This window comes from Ictalurus punctatus, chromosome 28 (assembly GCF_001660625.3).
Source record: "Ictalurus punctatus breed USDA103 chromosome 28, Coco_2.0, whole genome shotgun sequence".
NCBI classification, from domain to species: Eukaryota; Metazoa; Chordata; class Actinopteri; order Siluriformes; family Ictaluridae; genus Ictalurus; species Ictalurus punctatus.
Genome location: NC_030443.2, coordinates 4,092,656 through 4,111,392, shown reverse-complemented (window position 1 = coordinate 4,111,392; position 18,737 = coordinate 4,092,656). Strand labels below are relative to the sequence as shown.

Sequence of the window (18,737 nt, the reverse complement as noted above, 5' to 3'; positions counted from 1 at the left end):
TTGTTGCACAAACAAAACAAAACAAAACCCAACAGATTTGGTAAATGGACTGGCTGGCAGTGTGTGGAATGTAATATAATGCATCTATTTGTTTTTCTGTCTAAGATTTGTTAGGTTTGGGCGCAGTGTATTATTATGTGGGCGGAGAAGGATTCTTGCACCAGACCTGGTCCCGGCCACGGCTCCGTCGTTCTTCCCTAGAGGCTCGTCCAACTCCACGCCGCACCACTCTCCCTTGGCAAAGTCTGTCTCTCCTACGTAGCGCACCACGCCAGTCTTCGTTCCGCCCACCTGAGCAGAGAATAAAGGAGCGTAGCAGTGTCGGAGATGGCGTGATCTTATAAACATCAACAACAGCAAGAATTTACAGTATCTGCTGCGTAATTATGCATTATTATTCTTTTACTTGGATTAGTGAAGGATGATGTAATGTCAAAATTATATTAGCGCTTCAAAGTGAAGTAGCAGCGCTTTCATCCTGGCATTATATTAAAAATGTTTTTTTTTTTTTTTAAATTATGCATGAAAAAAATGACAAAACAAACCCTTCAGAATAAAAAAAAAACAAAAACGTAAAACTACTATTTAATTAGTATTGAAGAATGCTATGACCTCACTTGAGAAATATCATTTAGCAAAAAAAAAAAAGAAAAAAAGAAAAAAAAAAAAAGCGTATTTTAATTAATAAGCGTAATTAGTTCTTTTTTATTAAAAACTCCTGGACTACTGTAAATATTTAAAAAAAAAAAAAGAATATATGTCAAACAGAGACAGGACTTAACACAGAGCCTCGTGGCACTTTTTACTGAACGTAACTGATTCTGCTGTAAATATTAGGAACAAATGAATAATTGTCAAATCAATGCAGGACTTAACGTAGAGCCTTGTGGCACTTTTTTGTTTACTTAATGTGTGATTTTGGACGGCAGTCTGAGTATTAAAGAAAGAAACAAACAAATATGGAACAGGACTTAACATCGAGCCTTGAGGCACTATAAAAAAAAAAATTGTTACTGATCTTAGACTGTACTGTAAATATTAAAGAAAGTGACAAATGAATAAATGTCAAATTGAAACAGGGAGTAATGTAGAAGCTTGTGGCACTTTTAAAAATTTTTAATATATTTTTTAACCTATTTTATCACTGACTTGCGACCCTACTGCAAAGAAAGGAACAAACGATTGTGCCGAATCCACAGAGGACTTATTATAGAGCCGTGTGGCACTTTTACTGTTTTTGGACCTGACTGTAAATATTAAAGAAACGAACAAATTAGTATATTTTACATCAACACAGGACATAACATTGAGCCTTTTTTTTTTTACTCAGTTTGGAACCCGGAGTAAGTATTAAAGAAAGAAACAGTCAAATATTTCAAATTGTAAATATCAAATATCATAAAGCCTTGTGGCACTTAAGTGCTGCTTTTATCCTTTTACCTATTATAGTTATGTTTGTCCAACAAGAAAAAAGAAAAAAAGGTTTGGTTCAAAATGAACTGACAGCATTAAGCTCTGGCGACCCATATATATCAGGAAATACTTGGCTGTGTAAAAATACATTCCTCGCAAGCGCACCGAAAGAAAATCAGATCAGAAGTCACTATGGGTAATGATGCGTAGGAAGACTAACATCAGTCCATCCTGAAAGAACTCATGCCATGTGTCAAACTCAGGGAAGGAAATCAGGATGGCTTCTGCATGCCTGCAAGTTGGCACGGCCTGCGCTCGCTCCGAGACCTAATTGGGCACGAGTCCGATCTGCCCTACATGCACCCAGATATCGTGAATGAAAATGGGTCACACGCTAGAAAAGTCCCGTCCGTGTGCTCACACACACACACAAAGACAAAGACCACCTAGAAGCAGTTTGACAGCAGCTCTGGTTCCATGCAGATCCCATGAATCGCTTCACTGCTAAATTATGCATCACATCAAACCCGGGAATGTGGCATGGAGAAGTAAAAGTCAGGGCGTGCAGAGTAAAGAGGAGCAATCTGAGAGCTGCCATGACCTCTCCGGTTGATACCAACTATGTACTTGCAAACTGCTGAGCATCAGCACTGAGCCACTAACTGTGAGGGTACAATCTTCCACACGTACAATTAATCATGTGATGGTATGCCATGAGAAATACTGTATAATACACCTCATATACACCTTTTGTTCATCCATCCATCCATCCATTTTCTATAGCGCTTATCCTACTGGGTCGCAGGGAACCTGGAGCCTATCCCAGGGAGCACTGGGCACAAGGCGGGGTACACCCTGGACGGGGTGCCAATCCATCGCAGGGCGCAATCACATACACACTCACACACTACAGACACTTTGGACATGCCAATCTACCTACCATGCATGTCTTTGGACAAAACAAAAAACAAAACAAAGAAAACGCCCCCATATCTCAGGACAGGGCTGCTCCTCGCTTTAAATGGGTTATACTGTATATACCAGAATTTGCCTTAGATCAATCCACAGCCATATTCGCTTGTTAAATCTTTAATACCGACTGTACAGGTTGCTGTTTTGAGAAGGATCACTCATCACTGTTGCTAACAAAAGACAGACATTTTTTCCCACTCTGCAGCTCGAACGTATGGGGGTTTAAACTGACGTAATTCCGAGCTCCGATTCCCCACTTCCGATGCAAGTCGAATGCAGCATTAAGGGAGTAAGGAACCTGTACAGTAACAGTAATAGACCAAAATTCAAATGAGATATTTTAATCAATGTTTAGAAAATGTTAACATTGAAGTAACTGTCCGAGTGTACCTTTGTCTGGCAAGTTCGGACTTTTGGAGTTTTACTCCTTCATAAAAACAAAGGAATAAGCAAATAATTCAGATTGACAACGGTCCTGAAATAGAGCCCTGTGGCACGTTTTTGATTGAACATTCCAAATGCTACTTGACTGATATTCTTTTAACTATATATATGTATTTTTTACTGATTCCCTTTAAGAATGATAGTCACCCTTTGGATCATTTCCCACTACTCGTAAACAAACCTCATTCACCCGATAAATTCAAGCATGTCAATAGATAATGTTGCCTCGCGGATCGGCGCCACAGCTTTACCCGGGAAACAAAGGCCACCTTGTCCATTTTGGACCGAGCAAAACACGGGGCAGTGTTGCACAGTGTTCAGGGTCGTATCCCCAGCACAACCTCAGACAGAGGAGCTTTTGTGTGAATCTTAAAGCTAACCTTCACACTGGATGTGATAAGAGGAGCAGTGTGAGCATCGTTTTCTTTCCTGGCTGGTATTGTTCATTTTGGCATGGATTTTGAAGTCAGTTTTCGTCTCGTCATGAAAGTTTCATTGGTTTTTAGTTATTTTGGCCACATGTTAGTTGGATGATGCTGCACACTTATCAGGCTGCACATTGTATTTACACCTATGTCTTTGTAATTATATCGTTTTTTCCACTATCGCACTCACCAGCAGTTAAAATAAGGATTTCATCTACACTACAAGTCGACAAATGATGTGCGAGAACTCTAAAGAACGGTTCTTGAACATTTCATAACCAGGGGCCTCTTTAACTACGTTATATGGCCAAAAGTATGTGGACACCTTACTATCACACTCATATCTACCCATTCTAAAACCAGAGGTGTTAACATGGGAGTTAGAGCATTAGTGAGGTCAGGAACTGAGGTCAAGTGCGCAGGCCTGGTGGTTCAGTGGGGTTGAGGTCAGGGCTCTGTGCATTACATTTGAGTTCTTCCACTCCAAACTTGGCAAACCACGTCTTCACGGAGCTTGGCTTGTGCACGGGCGCGTTGTCATGCTGGAACGGGTTTGAGGCCTCTTAGTTCCAGGGAAGGGAACTCATAATGCCAGAGCATACAAAGACATTCGATACATTTGTGTGCTTGGCCATATAGTGTCCAATTATTCCAATTATTTAAACGTGTATAATAATATTCTGGTATACAGCTTGTTCCTGAACTGTCCACTGACAGAACACATCAGGTCCACATTATGTCCAGTTTAGTCCTCAAGTTACCATTGAAACAACCTGCTGTAGTTTGATGGTAGTTATGGTACTACTATGTACTATGTTACATTTCTTATCGACAGTATTAACACCGTTACTTCGTTTGAGTCGCAGTGGAAAAGAAGTCAAGCTCTGCAGCTGTGAGTTCGTGTCCTTTCTCGTGACAGGAAGCAGATGAGGCAGCCTTATTCCGCGTGTGTTGGAAGCAAACTGGAGTACAAAGTGTTTTTCCGTTTCTCGTCTAAATCTTTCTGGGGGTGTTGGTATTGCGGGTGGAGGTGGCTTATTACATGAACCTTTATCCCGGAAGGTTTTCCAAGTCTGGCGGAGAAGACATCGGGATGGACGCAAGGGCTTGTAAGTGACTGCAATCGTCCAGACAATCGAACCCGCTGGAAGAACCTATTAAAAAGTTCTGATGAATTTCATCCAAAAAGTGAGTGAAATCTACTGAACGTGGTGCAGCTCGTCAATCCGGTTAACGTCATAGATGTTACAGAATCAACTGGAATAACTGCTTGTCTCTTTTCTTGGTGCTACCTTTAATTCTCCTTATACATGCTGGCAAAGCCAAAATAAAGCACAACACTGGCGTCATTCCTGAAACCAGACCCGTTGTTACGCTGCATACCTGTGCACTTTTGAATTCTCATTTCTAATTGGTTAGAAGGTGTTGATTCATTTTCTATAACAGCACCTCTAATATGTTATCATGTAACATTCTTGATATGGTGAGATGATTTCTGTGAGATGTTTATTTAGTTTTTTTTTTTTTTTGGAAGGAGTCTCCAGTATCGGTGCTTTGTTTATGGATTAATCTGCACCGATAACCGACTGCTGGAACGATCGTTTAAGAGTTAACAGGAACTATCTTGCTTCGAGGAAGGTCCACAACTTTAAATGCAACTATAAACGGACAAAACCGGAAGACGTCCTGTTCTTTAATAAGCAAAACCTTGTTAGTGTTGGCAAATTTCTGTAGTATAACAGGAATAAAGTGCGATGGTTAAGGGTAACTCCATTTCCCATCGCTGAGTATTTTCCTATAACAGCATACCCGGTCTCGTTTTATTCCGTACATATCTATAACCTCGACTCCATGTAATGCACTGAAGTAAGTGTCAGGACAGTCGCAGACACAGCAGTCATTTTAAACACTAGCTTTAATTCTCATCCCACGCAAGTGTAGCATTCGATCTGGATCTTCGCTTGTGATGCCAGATTTCACCAGTGCATCAAATTTCCCTCCGCCGCTGTTTTGGCTAAATGACGTGGCAACTCACACACGGATAAAGAGAGGCTCGGTAATAGCTGACTGTACTTTTGGTCTTCCTACGTCCTCGGTCAGTGTTTACTTTCCCAGCGGGTGATTGTCGAGCAGGAAGCGTTTGATCTGATCCAAAATTCAAAGCAAGAATGAGTCGGTGAGAAAGGAAAAACAAGTCTGGTCAGGTAGTGTACTAAAATATACGCTGGGATACAAAAGACAGGATCTCGCTCTCATCAGCTTCTGGATTCGCCCTCAACGCAGTAGCAGTGAGATCAGGCAGAACATCTGCATGGGCCTCGACTTGGCAGTCACCTCATCCGCCTTCCTGTTCCTCACGCAGGCTACCCGAAATGACAAAAACGCCGGCTGCACAACAGCAGCCGACCCTCGGAAACGTTCTTAGGATTTCAGCTGCTCTTAATTAATGAAACAATGAATGAAACCCACCACGAATCTAGCATTCGATCATCTCCACAACACAAAACCTTTGGGTTCCTTAGCTTGAGAGCGTTTGTAAAGAACCACCGTAGGGACCACCGTAAACAGCTGCTGATTCATAATCCCCTTTGTCCTTTGAGAACCTGTTTCAGTAGGCAGGCGTTAAAAGCTCAACATATGTCGTATACTGTAAGAACGTTAATATTTAAGCTCAATTTAAATTGAACATGGCTGTGTTACATATTACAGGATCGGAATCACTTTTTCCTGGGTGTTGTGCTAGCTGTGTGTAAGAGTAACTGACCGTGAGCGTGTGATAGAGACGAAGTGAAGCGATTCATGAATACACGCTACGGATTGTGACGCGTCCATATTGGTTAACAACAAGCCAGCTAACAGTATTGAGTGATGGATATTTTCCTCCTCCGGACAGTGTAGTCAGATTTCACAAGTAAATACGTCCATATGTTGAACGATCTAATGCAGGGGTGTCCAATCTTATCGGCAAAGGGCCAGTGTGTGGGTGCGGGTTTCCGTTCCAATCAAGCAGAAGCAACACCTGGTTCCACCTGTTTAAATCGGTTGAGCTTGGCTTTCAACAGACTATCAGGTGTGGCTTCTAATTCTTTGGAATGAAAACCTGCACCCACACCTGCCTTTTCTGGATAAGACTGATCACCTCTGATCTAAAGCAAATAACTGTATCTACACCGCACAACTCTGTTAAAGTGACTTTGTTTTCCTGTTGATGCTGAGAGCGACCATTTTGATTCGACATCGCTTGCTGCTTTACCTCCGGGCTAAACACACCGTCCTGAGTTCCCAAGTAGGAATTCCATGGTTTTTTTTCCTAGTCGGAGGTCGGAAATGTCACATTACAGTACGACCTTTTAGTCGAATTCAGGATATGAGTCGAGAGACCTTGCGTGGTAGCGACGACCACACTGCTAAGTAAATGCCTAGCATAGGGAAGCACTTGTGTGGCAGGCGCTCCACATAAACGGATCGGAAAATGCACTATCGTTGATATGGTGACGTCTCCTATAAGGTGATTTTTTGGAAGGAGTCTCCAGTGTTGTATCAATGAGAGGTAAAGCTGCTGGTAACGTGATAAGCTGAATTTATATTAGTGTAAAATGTAAGCGATAGCAGGAGCTAACTTGTCTCCTGGACATTTCACAACGTTAAACGTAAGTGTGTATAAACCAATACAAAATTAAAAACTAAACCCTTCAGACCGTGTGATTCGAACTTCCTGTTACCATGCCGCGGGGCAGTGGGGGCTTGGCGGTTAAGGCTCTGGGTTACTGATCGGAAGGTCGGGGATTCAAGCCCCAGCACTGCCAAGCTGCCACTGTTGGGCCCTTGAGCAAGGCCCTTAACCCTCTCTGCTCCAGGGGGCGCTGTATCATGGCTGACCCTGCACTCTGACCCCAACTTCCTAATATTTTGGGGTATGCGAAGAGAAGAATTTCACTGTGGTGTAACGTATATGTGACCAATAAAGACTCATTATCATTCCGTCGTTGTTTACTTTCTCATAGCACCCCTGTAGTGTTTTATTCCTTACGAAATTAAATGATTGAGATTAAACATCGATATTATGGAATACAAGAAAAACTAAACAGAATACATTATTTGATGAACAAACACAAACATCATAAAAAGACGATAAAAACTATTCTGGAACTTTCCCCAAATGAAACCATTTATTAATTGTACTGCGAATGTTATTTGTAAACAGATCAGCCTATCATACGATTATTTCTTTCCCCCCTCCTCTACCATTCATGCCTGTGTGAGACACTCTGATGAGGCTCGTCAGAGGAATACCACGAGCTCTGAGCATATGTACAAAAAAAAAAAAGAGTTACACGACTTTGAGGAGTCCTTCACGTGCTATCATGCGGTCATGGTAATATGAGATGCCTCTCTGGGAGCAAACGTCAGCGAACGCAAGAGTAAAAGTTTGCACCCCCGCCCCGCCCCATGGCTTTTGAACAGAAATTTAAAAATCGACCTTTATTTTCTTATTCATCTACAAATAAAAAGAATTCCAAAGAGGCAAAATGTACACCACATTCAGAAAGGTACATACAAATCTGTCAAAAAGATATCTTTGGGATTTTGTTCATTTGACCATAATAACTAAGAAACATATTTAATGTCTTGCTTTAGAAATCAAACGTATTCCTGTTTCTGTCCTAAGGGTAGGTAAAGTTTTGCACTCGACTGTAGAAGCCCATACAAAGAAGCTGAACGAATAGCTTCTCCCTGAAATGGTGTCTAATTTCAAACAGCCAGCAGCTACCTGAAGCCCGGGTGAAAACAGACTGAAAACTGACGCAATTCAGCTGCAATAGACACGTCTTAGAAAAAAAACGCCAATATGTACCCTATTCTCCAAAGTGAATATAAAATCATCCTGAAAAGAAGAACGGTTCATTCTCAGAAATCATTCACAGGCCCCGTCGCTTCATAAATCAGACGTAAATAGGCTAGAATAAAGTTAGCTGAGTGTATTATCCAATAAAGTTGCTCAAGTTACTATATATAAAAAAACAAACAAAGAACAACAAAAAAAAAAAAACAAGTCCGCAAAGCAAGTTACTTCCAGTTATAGCAGCAGTTATATACATCACTTAGGTTATAGCAGCTGTCTTCACCAGCCTCTTTTACTAAGCTAATTAGACAAACAAACAAACAAATAAATAAATAAATAAATAAATAAATAAATAAATCAGCTCTGTCCCGAAGACGTCGGAAAACGTAAAAGTTTCAGCTTTACCTCTGAGCGCTGACACTGGAGACTCCTTCCAAAAAAGCTAAACAAACGTCTCCTCGCCATACAGTGTTTCTCTCTACATTTATATGGAAGTCGCTGTGTCGGAAACAACAACGTATTAGAAAGGGCACAGTTATACAGACCTGCGATTTGCCTGGTTACCTGAACTGTTGTCGGAGTTGCTGTTATAGAAGATAATATAGTCGAAACCTTTTGACCAATCAGATTTGAGAATTCAACGTCGCTGTGGTATAACCACACGTTTTAACAAGGGGTCGACTGACAGTGATTTTACCGGCACCGATAACTATGTCATGCCAATAACCGATTAATCAACCGATAGTTTTTAAAATGAAAACATAACAAAGTAAAATACTGCTCAACTTTATTACAAATATAAAAAGTAAATAGTACTGACTGTCCCATGAAAATGTCCTTTTTTTAATTAAATAAATATCAGTATTCACATATATATATATAAACCATTAATAAATATTAAAGTAAATAAAAGATAAAAGTAACACTCCAAATAAGAAATAAAAAATAGAGTCATCCAAAATGAATGAAATGGAAAAAAAAACACTTCAAATAACACGACAAAATTTGTCAGTGATTTTTATTTCGCCTATAGAGGCCGCTCTCGTTCTTCTCAGCCGCTCCGGCAGTCGTTATTGGTGCCGATTAATCAGCAAAACCGATCAATCAGTCGACCTCTAGTTCGAACCACTGACAACATTGGACATTGGGACAGTTATCACCGGATGTGTAGGTCTTAGTCGTTCCCCACAAAGCGATCTACAAAACTCTTCAAAGCGATCGACACTTCACGCAGAAAACCGCTCTCTGATATGCTCCATAGTTCCACACTACCTACAAAGAGTACGACTGTACTGTGTAATTGTAACCGTCTAAACAGACACTAGACTGGTGCTGAACGGTGTGTAAAGCCTCCACGATGCCTCAACGGAAAAACACGCAGCTGGACAGTTAGAGCTGCCGATCGATAGCTGATAACTGGTGGGGGCTCCTCAGTGGTAATCCCATTTGATTAACACTATTGACTGGTCAGAAAGCTTTTAGCCAGCGCTGTGCTAAGTGGAAGGCAATCTGACCCGAAGCCAATCAAGAGAAGACAGGCTGTGCAGGAAAATTGCTGGGGGTCGGGGAGTAGAGCTGACATGTGGCCTTTCCATCTCTACAGTGATTAAGTGGCTCAATGGTAAGCTCTGAGTGAAGTCAACCAGAAGACGGATAGATGGATAGATAGATAAATCTAAAAGGGTTAGGGCATGTGTACTTGGGGTATCTCTAATAATATAGTTAGAAAACTCTAACCAGGGTTTTACGGTGTTGCAACTATAATCAAAACCAAATCAGACTCACCAGCACGCGGTCTCCCACTCGCAGATCCTTCTCTCCACCTTTCTTCACCGAGCCGCTGTCGGACATGTTGGAGCCGGACTCGTTGCCGGTCTTAGTCGCGCTGTTTAGTATTCCCTCTCGCAGGGGCACGACCACACGCTGGGCTCCGGTGCAGTTCGGTCCGGCGTGCGGGTCTGCAGGGTGGGCGTCGCTGCTTTCTGATGCTGGCTGGCGCGTGAGCTTGGAGGGCCGCGTGAAGATACCCTGGAGAGACAGGCACTCGAAGTAGCGCACGCCGCCCACTGAGCCGTCGTTCTTGCCCACGGGTTCATCAAGAACAACGCCGGCCCACTGACCCGGGGCAAACTGGGTCTCACCGAGATAAGCCACGCGGCCGGGCTTCACGCCGTTCACCCACACACGCTCGCCCAGCGCAAAGTCGCTCGGCACTTCGTCGCCGACCTCCGAAGCTTTCGAGCTCGACTTGTCAGATGCGCTGCTGCTCGGGGCCGGCAGGGGCTGTTTGTGAGGAACATCTGGAAGGAGACGTTTGATCAATGAATCAGTCAATTGTCAACTGTACAAACAGTTCAGTAATTCATAATTGTTGGTGGAGCCTCAGTCGCTCAAGAGACTCTGATTTGTTTTTCCGAACTGCCCGATGGATGAAATGAGCTGCGGATATCATTTTCCCTACACGCGTGAACCAGATACTAAACTCTCTCGACTCTTCATCTAAGATGTATTTTGGAATACGGCACGCTTTACTAGGTTCACGTATTTCTCGCTAGAACGACGCATCAATCGCACGCTAACTGCAGCTAGCTACCTCGATATCTTCGTTAACCGATATTCCATGCTAGCTTGCGAGATGCGAGTCATTGTGCTCACCTCAGTCAATCACAGGACAATATTTAACATTTACGTTTAGCACTAATTGGCCTGTTCTACATTTTGGCTCAATTTCATTCGCTACCATTTCTCATAAAGTTAGATAACAAGGTTAGCTTATTTTCCTTGCTAGCTTGCAAGACATCCTTGGTCTTAAGCTATGTAGCTTCAGGAGGGAAAACAAAAAAAGTTTACATCACATTATCTTAACTTAACATTTGGGTAAAATTATTTCGACTAACATTTTCGTATTTTGTCTTAGTCACTTTTCCTAGCTAGCTAGCTAGCTAGCTAACTGACATTCCTTACTAGTTCACCTTCACGTTTTTTAGCACAAGCACAGAAGCCACTGCTATTTTTATTTTATTGCTCTCAAGAGCGTTTAAGAAAATTCCCCAACTTTTACCCCCAAGTTCCACTCTGGCTTCACAAATATGTCAACGCTTTTTACACATGGGAAGCGTGCCGTTACCGTTATTCTTCCTTCACTACTTATATATTGTACAATAGCAAATAAATTCGGAGTGGTGTCCGATTTTTTTTTTCTTTATTAGAGAGTGTAATGCTTTTCTAAATACAAAACTTTAGGCCAGCATGTAAAACTACCACATCATATTAATTACACACGTAGCTGATTTCGTACAAAAGGCATATGCTAATATACGGTAATATACGGCTATATTTTGTGACCGTGGTTTATTCAGCCACAAGTTCTTTCCAGTATTTACATCAGACCGGCTGCCAACCAGACTCCCCACACACTTCATTCACTGCTCTGCAGTAGAGCGTTGGCTCGTATCTTCCAGGTCATGGCAGTCTCCGTGCCGCACTCAGCGCTACGCCGCTTTCCCCGAATCAGTGGGATTTTGCCGTAATACACAGATTATCAACCTCAGCCTTTGACACATGCAGCTGGTTCTTTAGCTTGTGGTCTTGTTGGGGGAGACGGGGGGAGGGGGGAATAGCTGCGCCAATTGCTCCCATATGTTCGACTGGCAAACTCAGTCATGCATGGAGTCAAGATATAAGCAAAATTAGTGCCAGCATCTGAGAATGCGTGTTTCGTGTTAAATGACGGGAAACAGTACTGTGTTCATCTTTCCCTCCTCGTCAGCTGGCAGACGGGGTCATTTGGACCGTGTTCACATTGTCTGAACCTGAGTGTTCGCATTCCTACCAACCGAAAACGACACCATGAAAACAAAACAGCTAATGATTGCTTATTCAGCAAAAGGTTACTCAAGCTGCAGGATGAATCAAACACTGAGCCAAATATTACAAAGGAGGAATATAACACCATTAACAAATGATAGTTTTTTTTCTCTACTGGAAAATATTAAAAGTTAAAAACCGAACATTTCGGGATGAAAAATAAACCTTAGGGTCCTGTTGCATTTGGATTTTCCAGAGATTATTTAGCATCCGAATGCATTAGAATATTAGCGAGCCAATACAATTTTGCAGTAGTGCTACACTATGTGCTCGTTTCACGTAGAAAGTAAAAAAGCGATATTTTGCTTATATCATAAACAAAATTATTTCAGACTCATTTTTTATTCATTTACTCAGAGTAATGTTCTCCAGTCACTGATATCCAGTCTTAACCGCATGGTGTTTTGTAGACGCTAACGTCTATTCAGTCTTGCAAGCCAGAGTGCTAGAATTTTCCAGGGAATCTGGTACATTCCACCGGTAAATGTAGCCGAGAACCACGTACTTTAACAGAAAAACACAATTTGACTGACATGACGGATGACAAAACCGCAAACCTACTCCTGTAGTTTCACCTTTGTACAAAACTTGAATCACTTTTTAAGACAGGATTGTGTGAATTTTTCTTCACATTCAGATGTTTGTTTTCCTGATGAAAACTGGTGCACGGAATCGTAGAGATCCTGAGGCTTGAGGCCAGAAAAGTGCACAAAAGGTATCAGACCAAGAGCAAGCATGTAAGGATGAGGCCACCATTTGTTTACTGTTTTGCTTTAAAATTTTAACAGTCATGTTGAAACCTTGGAATTATTATGTCCTTTCTGAATTTTGGGGCCAAAATTGTATAACTTTATGTTATAAATACGGTATGTTGTTATACTACCTTTTCTTATTATTCTTTTTCTTCCTCTTCTGACTAGGGAGTCAATGGCAGCCCATAGAACCGTCTGGTAAAAAGTTGTGAAATTTGGCACACTGATTGGGGAGTTTCTAAGGAACATTCTTACCAAATTTTGGCCAAGTGCTTCCAACGCTCTAGCACCACCATCGGGTCAAATTTGGAAGTACGTTTATGGTCATAACTTTTGAACCGTGTGTCCAAATTTTAAAAGCCAATCCAGGCATTCCTGGATTCCCTGGGTCGAGACGAGATCGACACACCCTATGACGTCAATTAGACTTTCCGATTTTATTCAAAAGACAGTAACGGCTTTAAAATCCTCTACATCCTTAAGTCAAGAAAACAACCCTACAGGTGGATGCGGTTTTGTTTGAGGGTGTATTCAGATCTCGAGGCTCACACGTGACCTGCATCCGTCATTCTATCACTGGCCGTGTGGCATTAAAGCTGGTCGCTAAGAGCAGAACTCATGCCGGAAGTCATGGGTCGGGTCGGAGAAACTGCTGAAGGCCCACCGCATCGTTTGCCCAAGTGGCTGAGTTGCCAGGGTAACAGGGAATTGGGGAGGACACACAAACACACACACACACACATACACTTGAATGCGCGCACATGTTCGAGGAAAAAGGAAGAGAAGAGCACTATTGTGGCCTAGTCAACTCCTCCCTCTAACTGAATCCCACCATTCAGCAGGATGGGCCAGCACAATGACCTCAGCTCAGCCTCTCTCTCTCACACACACACACATACACACACACACACACACACACACACACACACACATACACAGCGTCTCAGAGTAGCCCAACCCTCATGGTTGCTTCCCTAGACACATTAAGACTCTCATCCTACTGTTTGTATAGCAGAATATAATCGGTTTCCTTTCTACAGTATGATCTGCTTTATTTACAATGTACCTAACTGGAAGAGTTGAGTCAATGTAACATCTGCAACATCTGCTGGAAAAACCCGACATCTCAGAAATTAGCATTTGATGCTAGCTCACACCAAAAGCTGCATGTCTCATGGAACAGATACACTTCATTCAGACCATTTTAGTCCACAAACTCTGAAACACAACTCAATTCCTTTGTGCTTAATATCAATTTTTTTTCTTTTGTCACAATGAAGCATAAACGTCATGAAGACAACGGAAATATGGACGCAATACCAATATCATCTAAAAAAAATACTAACATCTTAGTACCCAAGTGACCCTCTACCACCGTGGTTCTGAATTCTCGTTTCTGATTGGTTAAAGTTTCTGGAGTAACTACGGGAATGGGGACTTGTATGGTGGACATTCCACATAAACCGATTTTTTAAAAATGTTTTAAAAGTAGATGTTCATTTAGTATTTTTGGAAGGAGTCTCCAGCATCAGCACTTTATCACAGTCGGAAGTAAAGCTGCTCCTTTAACAACACTGAAACGTCAAAAAAAAAGAGAAAACAAGAGGCTAGAGAGGGAACTGACTGTTAATATCTGTTATAACATAAGTAACAACTAGGTTACTATTTTGTTTCACAGTTCAGATGCCCAAGCTAACGTTTAGGTCATAGTATTACAGACTTTTTTTGCTGGTTCCACACAACAATATTTCGGTATGACCCATGGACCAATGGTCTCAATCAGTAGAGGATGGTCTTACCATGGTTCGTTCAATTCCAACAAGTCAAATTGAAAATAAAGCTTAATTAATATCCATTAGCAGTCGCCATGCCACGCCGACGATGAATTCATTTTGTTTCGCGTGTTTGTTTGAGCCAAATCATTTTCTACATGCGGAATCGCCACCAAAACTACAGGCTCTGCAAAACCAAAGTGTTTATACTGTAATGATACTCATTACACAGACCTAGAGAACCAAAATAACCGCAAATGCACTGCTTGTTCGCAGTCCCATTGTCTAATGTCACGTTTGGTGAATTGGGCTGTAATTACAGCTGGCTCTTTGACAGCTAGCCCTGCCCTCGCTTGCCAGTGTTATATTCACATTGTTATATGTACAAGCATTTCTTATCCCCCCCCCCACCCTTTTATTTATTTATTCAAACGTAAACATGCTCCGTTCCGGCAGAGACGTACGTGATGTGGATTGGACAGACGGTCACATCTTGAAGTAAGGTCAAGGTATGTAAAAACGTTTCAATTATAGAGGGCCAAACCCAAAACTCAATGAACACCAAGTAGTCAGACAAGTGCATTTAGAAATATTCCAGCTAATGACGCCAATCTGAAGGCTGTCTCCGAGAGCATGCATTATTCATGGGATGAATTCAATCTGAATGGAATCTGCATGGTCTTTTGTAGGGCTAATCCAACTTAAACACCTAAAGATGTATCTTCTTAGTGCTGGTACATGAGCACAGAGTTCAGCAAGTAGCAGAGATCCTGTTACCGCCCCGAAGTTGAGTGTTTTCCAATAACTGCACGTGCCGAAGTATCTTACTTTGCTTATGCCGATAGCGCATTGGTACACGTTCCAACAATCAGCATCATCTCCAGCCCAGTGTTTGATTTGGGGGACATCATGAGACCAGATGTCATATTTTGGACAAGCCCTTGCTTCTTGGCGAAGACAAGCCCATAATTCTGTTCGGTGGATGAAATTACGAGGTCTATAAAAATGAGAAAAACGGGGCAAGCTCCTACACCACAGCAATAAAAAATGTCACTGATGTTGGATGGATAATTACGTTAAGTTTAGAAACAACGCAAGCTCTTTCTGATAGCCGTGCCTCGTATATAAGACAAACAGTGTTTCCGCCATAACATAACCTGATAAACAGCAAACGAGAGATCCCTTTATAAACCATGTGCAGCGAAAGGCTGCTTGCTGTTTACATAGCGAGACTTCACTTCCTGTGTTTCCTCTTTTTCCCGCTCAAAGCATTCCACAGCGGCGCTGAACCATGTCGCCCTTCTGTATCACACAATGTACTGTAATACTCAGCCCTAGAGATTATTACTCAGTTCATGGTCTGTATCAGCAATTATTATGCAGGAAAAAAATAAAAAGCTCGTTCCTGAGCTTGACGCTCTGAAATTAAGATATTCCCTGCTGCCATTTTCTCTGGTGAAAACAGCTGAATCATGGCTAACAGTTGACGAAAGAATCATGACTTCCTGTGTGTTGGGGACTGTCAGTGAGAGATTAGGGACAAAATGGCAACTTACTGTCTTTCTGAGTTGCAGGGGAGGACGGTGACCCCGTGGTGGTTCGTCCCACTGGGCTGGAGTGCTTCGGACCCCTGCCGGGGATCTTAAGGCCGCTTGACTTCAGCATGTTCATGGTGTCCGCTAAGAGGGGGGGAGGGGAGGGATATTCCACGAGGCACTAGACGTTCAGACCGTGGGTCGCTCTCTCTCCATTTTACCTGTTGGACTGAGAAGACGTGTGATCTGATCAGAAACAGACGTTTGCTCTCCGTTAGTAAACTCCAACCTAAATTACAACCCCATATCAACAACTTCAAAACAATACAAGCCTTCATTACAACGTTCCTTCCAAAACCAGATCCCTAAAAGCTTGAATATTAGTTAAAAAGCGGTATCTTTCTGAGCTAACAAGCAGCACCACTGACCGGAAAGTAGAGACGACTCTTTGTCCTGATTGGTTGGATGTTGTTGGTCCATCATTTCCCCCCCTTTTGTTTACAGTTTCAGACCTCGGCAACTAAGATAAAATGACTTATGCGAGATTTACTTACCATGATCACTCAATTTCGGTTCCTTGAACGCACCCGAGAACATCATTCGTTTAGCCAGACACTCCCAAGGGCAGATGTATCAAAACTCAAAGACCATGATCCGTGAAAGACTGGCTACTGCAAATAGTATGGATGCCTGTAGAGGCTAATAAAAGTTTTCCCAACACTAACGAAAAAAATTCTATCCAAAGACGAATTCTCCATAGTGGAGAATCCAACCGAACTGTATGAAGGAAAAAAGTTCCTGAGGAAAAAACGAGGAAGAAACCTTGAAAAGAATAAACGCAAACTTTGACTGGCCTCTTCACACATCCCTACAGAATAATGAATTCTGCTCGCTACCACAAAATCTTGAAGGAGGATATCTGGTCATCAGTCGCTGATCTGAAGTTCAAAAGTGCAACTGAGTTATGCATTAAGATCACGATCTGAAGTCCACCTAAAAGAAACAGAATGAAGGTTTTGGATTGACCTAGTCCAGTGGTTCTCAACCAGGGCGGAGAGACTGGAAGAGGGGCGCGAATTGTTTTCAAGAAAAAAAAAACAGGCGGGGCATCATTTGGGTACTCAGTTTATTTTATTGCTTTTCAAATATAATGTTCATAAATGAAAAACCCCGCATTCCCTGTCCCTCTGTATTTATTTATTGCTGGGGAGAGGCGGAGCTTAGCCTGCCTTTTATCTAGCTGTCAGTGCAGACCAGTGTTGCCAACTTAGCGACATTTCAGACCCCTTTAGCGGCTTGTTTTTTTTTTAAAGCGCCTAGCGACAAATCTAGTGACTTTTTGGACAAACCTTTCCAAATGTCGGCAGTACTGTCCTGCAAGCACGAGGTCTCGCTTTCCCGCTGCACTCACACCTCTCTCTGCGTCTGCTCGGTTCAGTGAGGGGCTGAGAGACGGAGCTTTAACAATGTCCTGTATAACGAGACGCGCCCTTCGTCCCAATTTACATCATTCATATGTGAATGTTTTAAGAACGCAAGACGAATGTAATGCAATATGTTTTACATGTAAAATAGTCCACGTTATTACAGCCTAGTTCTCTTGTTCAAAGTAGTTCTAGTGTTCAGAAATGTTTTTGATCATTCATGTTCCATACCTGTCCGTTATATAGTTTTATAAAAGTTATATTAAAAAAACAATAAAAGTTGGGGGGGGGGGGGGGGGGCATGATGGGGAGGCTTTGCGGGGCTTTAGTTACAAAAGGTTGAGAACCTATGGCCTAGACAATGTCCTGACTTGAACCCCATCGAGCTACTGTGGCAGGACATTAAAACGACCGATCTCTAGTTATTGAAAGCATTTGGTTGCAGTTGTTGCTGCTAAAAATGGTACAACTGGTTATTAGGCTGTTGGGGGGATTACTTTTCACATAGATGGGTGATACAGATGTTGCGTAACTTTTTCCCCCTCAATAAATCAAATCATCATTTAAAAACTACTTTGTGTTTCCTCATCTTCTCCATGTCTCATACTTCATTTTGAAACCAAATAGTCTGAAAACAATCACGGGGGGGGGGGATACTTTTTCACAGTCCCGTAGTAAACCGTTGTGGAAGACTGAGCGATCTATAACGCCACTGACCGGTGTCACCCAGAAGAGGATCGGTTCCTCTCAAGGTTTCTTCCTCGTGTCGCCTCTGGCTTGTTCATTATGGATCCAACTCAACATCTGGATTTCAGTAATGCTGCTAAATCTACTGTTAAAAGCTCTACACAAGTAAAATTGAGTTGGACTGAATGATGGCGAGTATTATCATACATTAAGACCAAGCCACACCCTGAGTAATGGTTTCTGATTTATTACAGGCACGAAATGAATATGAAAGTAGTGATGAGTCGGCAGTTTCTGTTCCACGCTAATCGCCAGATGGTTATGAGTTCGATTCCCATGACTACCACCGAGCTAATGCAACGTCTTTAAGCAAGACGCTTAACTGTTCGGCTCGCTTTCCTTTTTAACAGGAGCATGGGCCAGATAAATTAATGCAAATTTAAAAATAAAAATAAACAATTATGGCTTTAGAATGTTCCTGGATACCTGTTAACCTGATTTTGGTTACTGAATGAACTATTTCCAAACACGAAAACTGCGATGTTGTCTAAGTTATACGGTTATTACACTGTTACTCCCTATACAACCCACAAACATCACAAT

General features: G+C 42.1%; 1 protein-coding gene across 3 annotated transcripts in view; it reads right to left on the bottom strand.

Annotated features, from left to right (window-relative positions):
* Positions 1-18,737, bottom strand: part of clip2 (CAP-GLY domain containing linker protein 2) — a 33,165-nt gene that overhangs the window by 12,167 nt on the left and 2,261 nt on the right. For all 3 annotated transcript variants that reach the window (XM_017460557.3, XM_017460559.3, XM_017460560.3), the window contains exons 2-4: positions 16,045-16,252; positions 9,883-10,397; positions 167-291 (exon numbers count right to left, since the gene is read on the bottom strand). In XM_017460557.3, coding sequence (XP_017316046.1) covers positions 167-291; positions 9,883-10,397; positions 16,045-16,159 — 755 coding nt within the window. In that variant the 5' untranslated portion in view covers positions 16,160-16,252. The remainder of the gene's footprint in view (positions 1-166; positions 292-9,882; positions 10,398-16,044; positions 16,253-18,737) is intronic.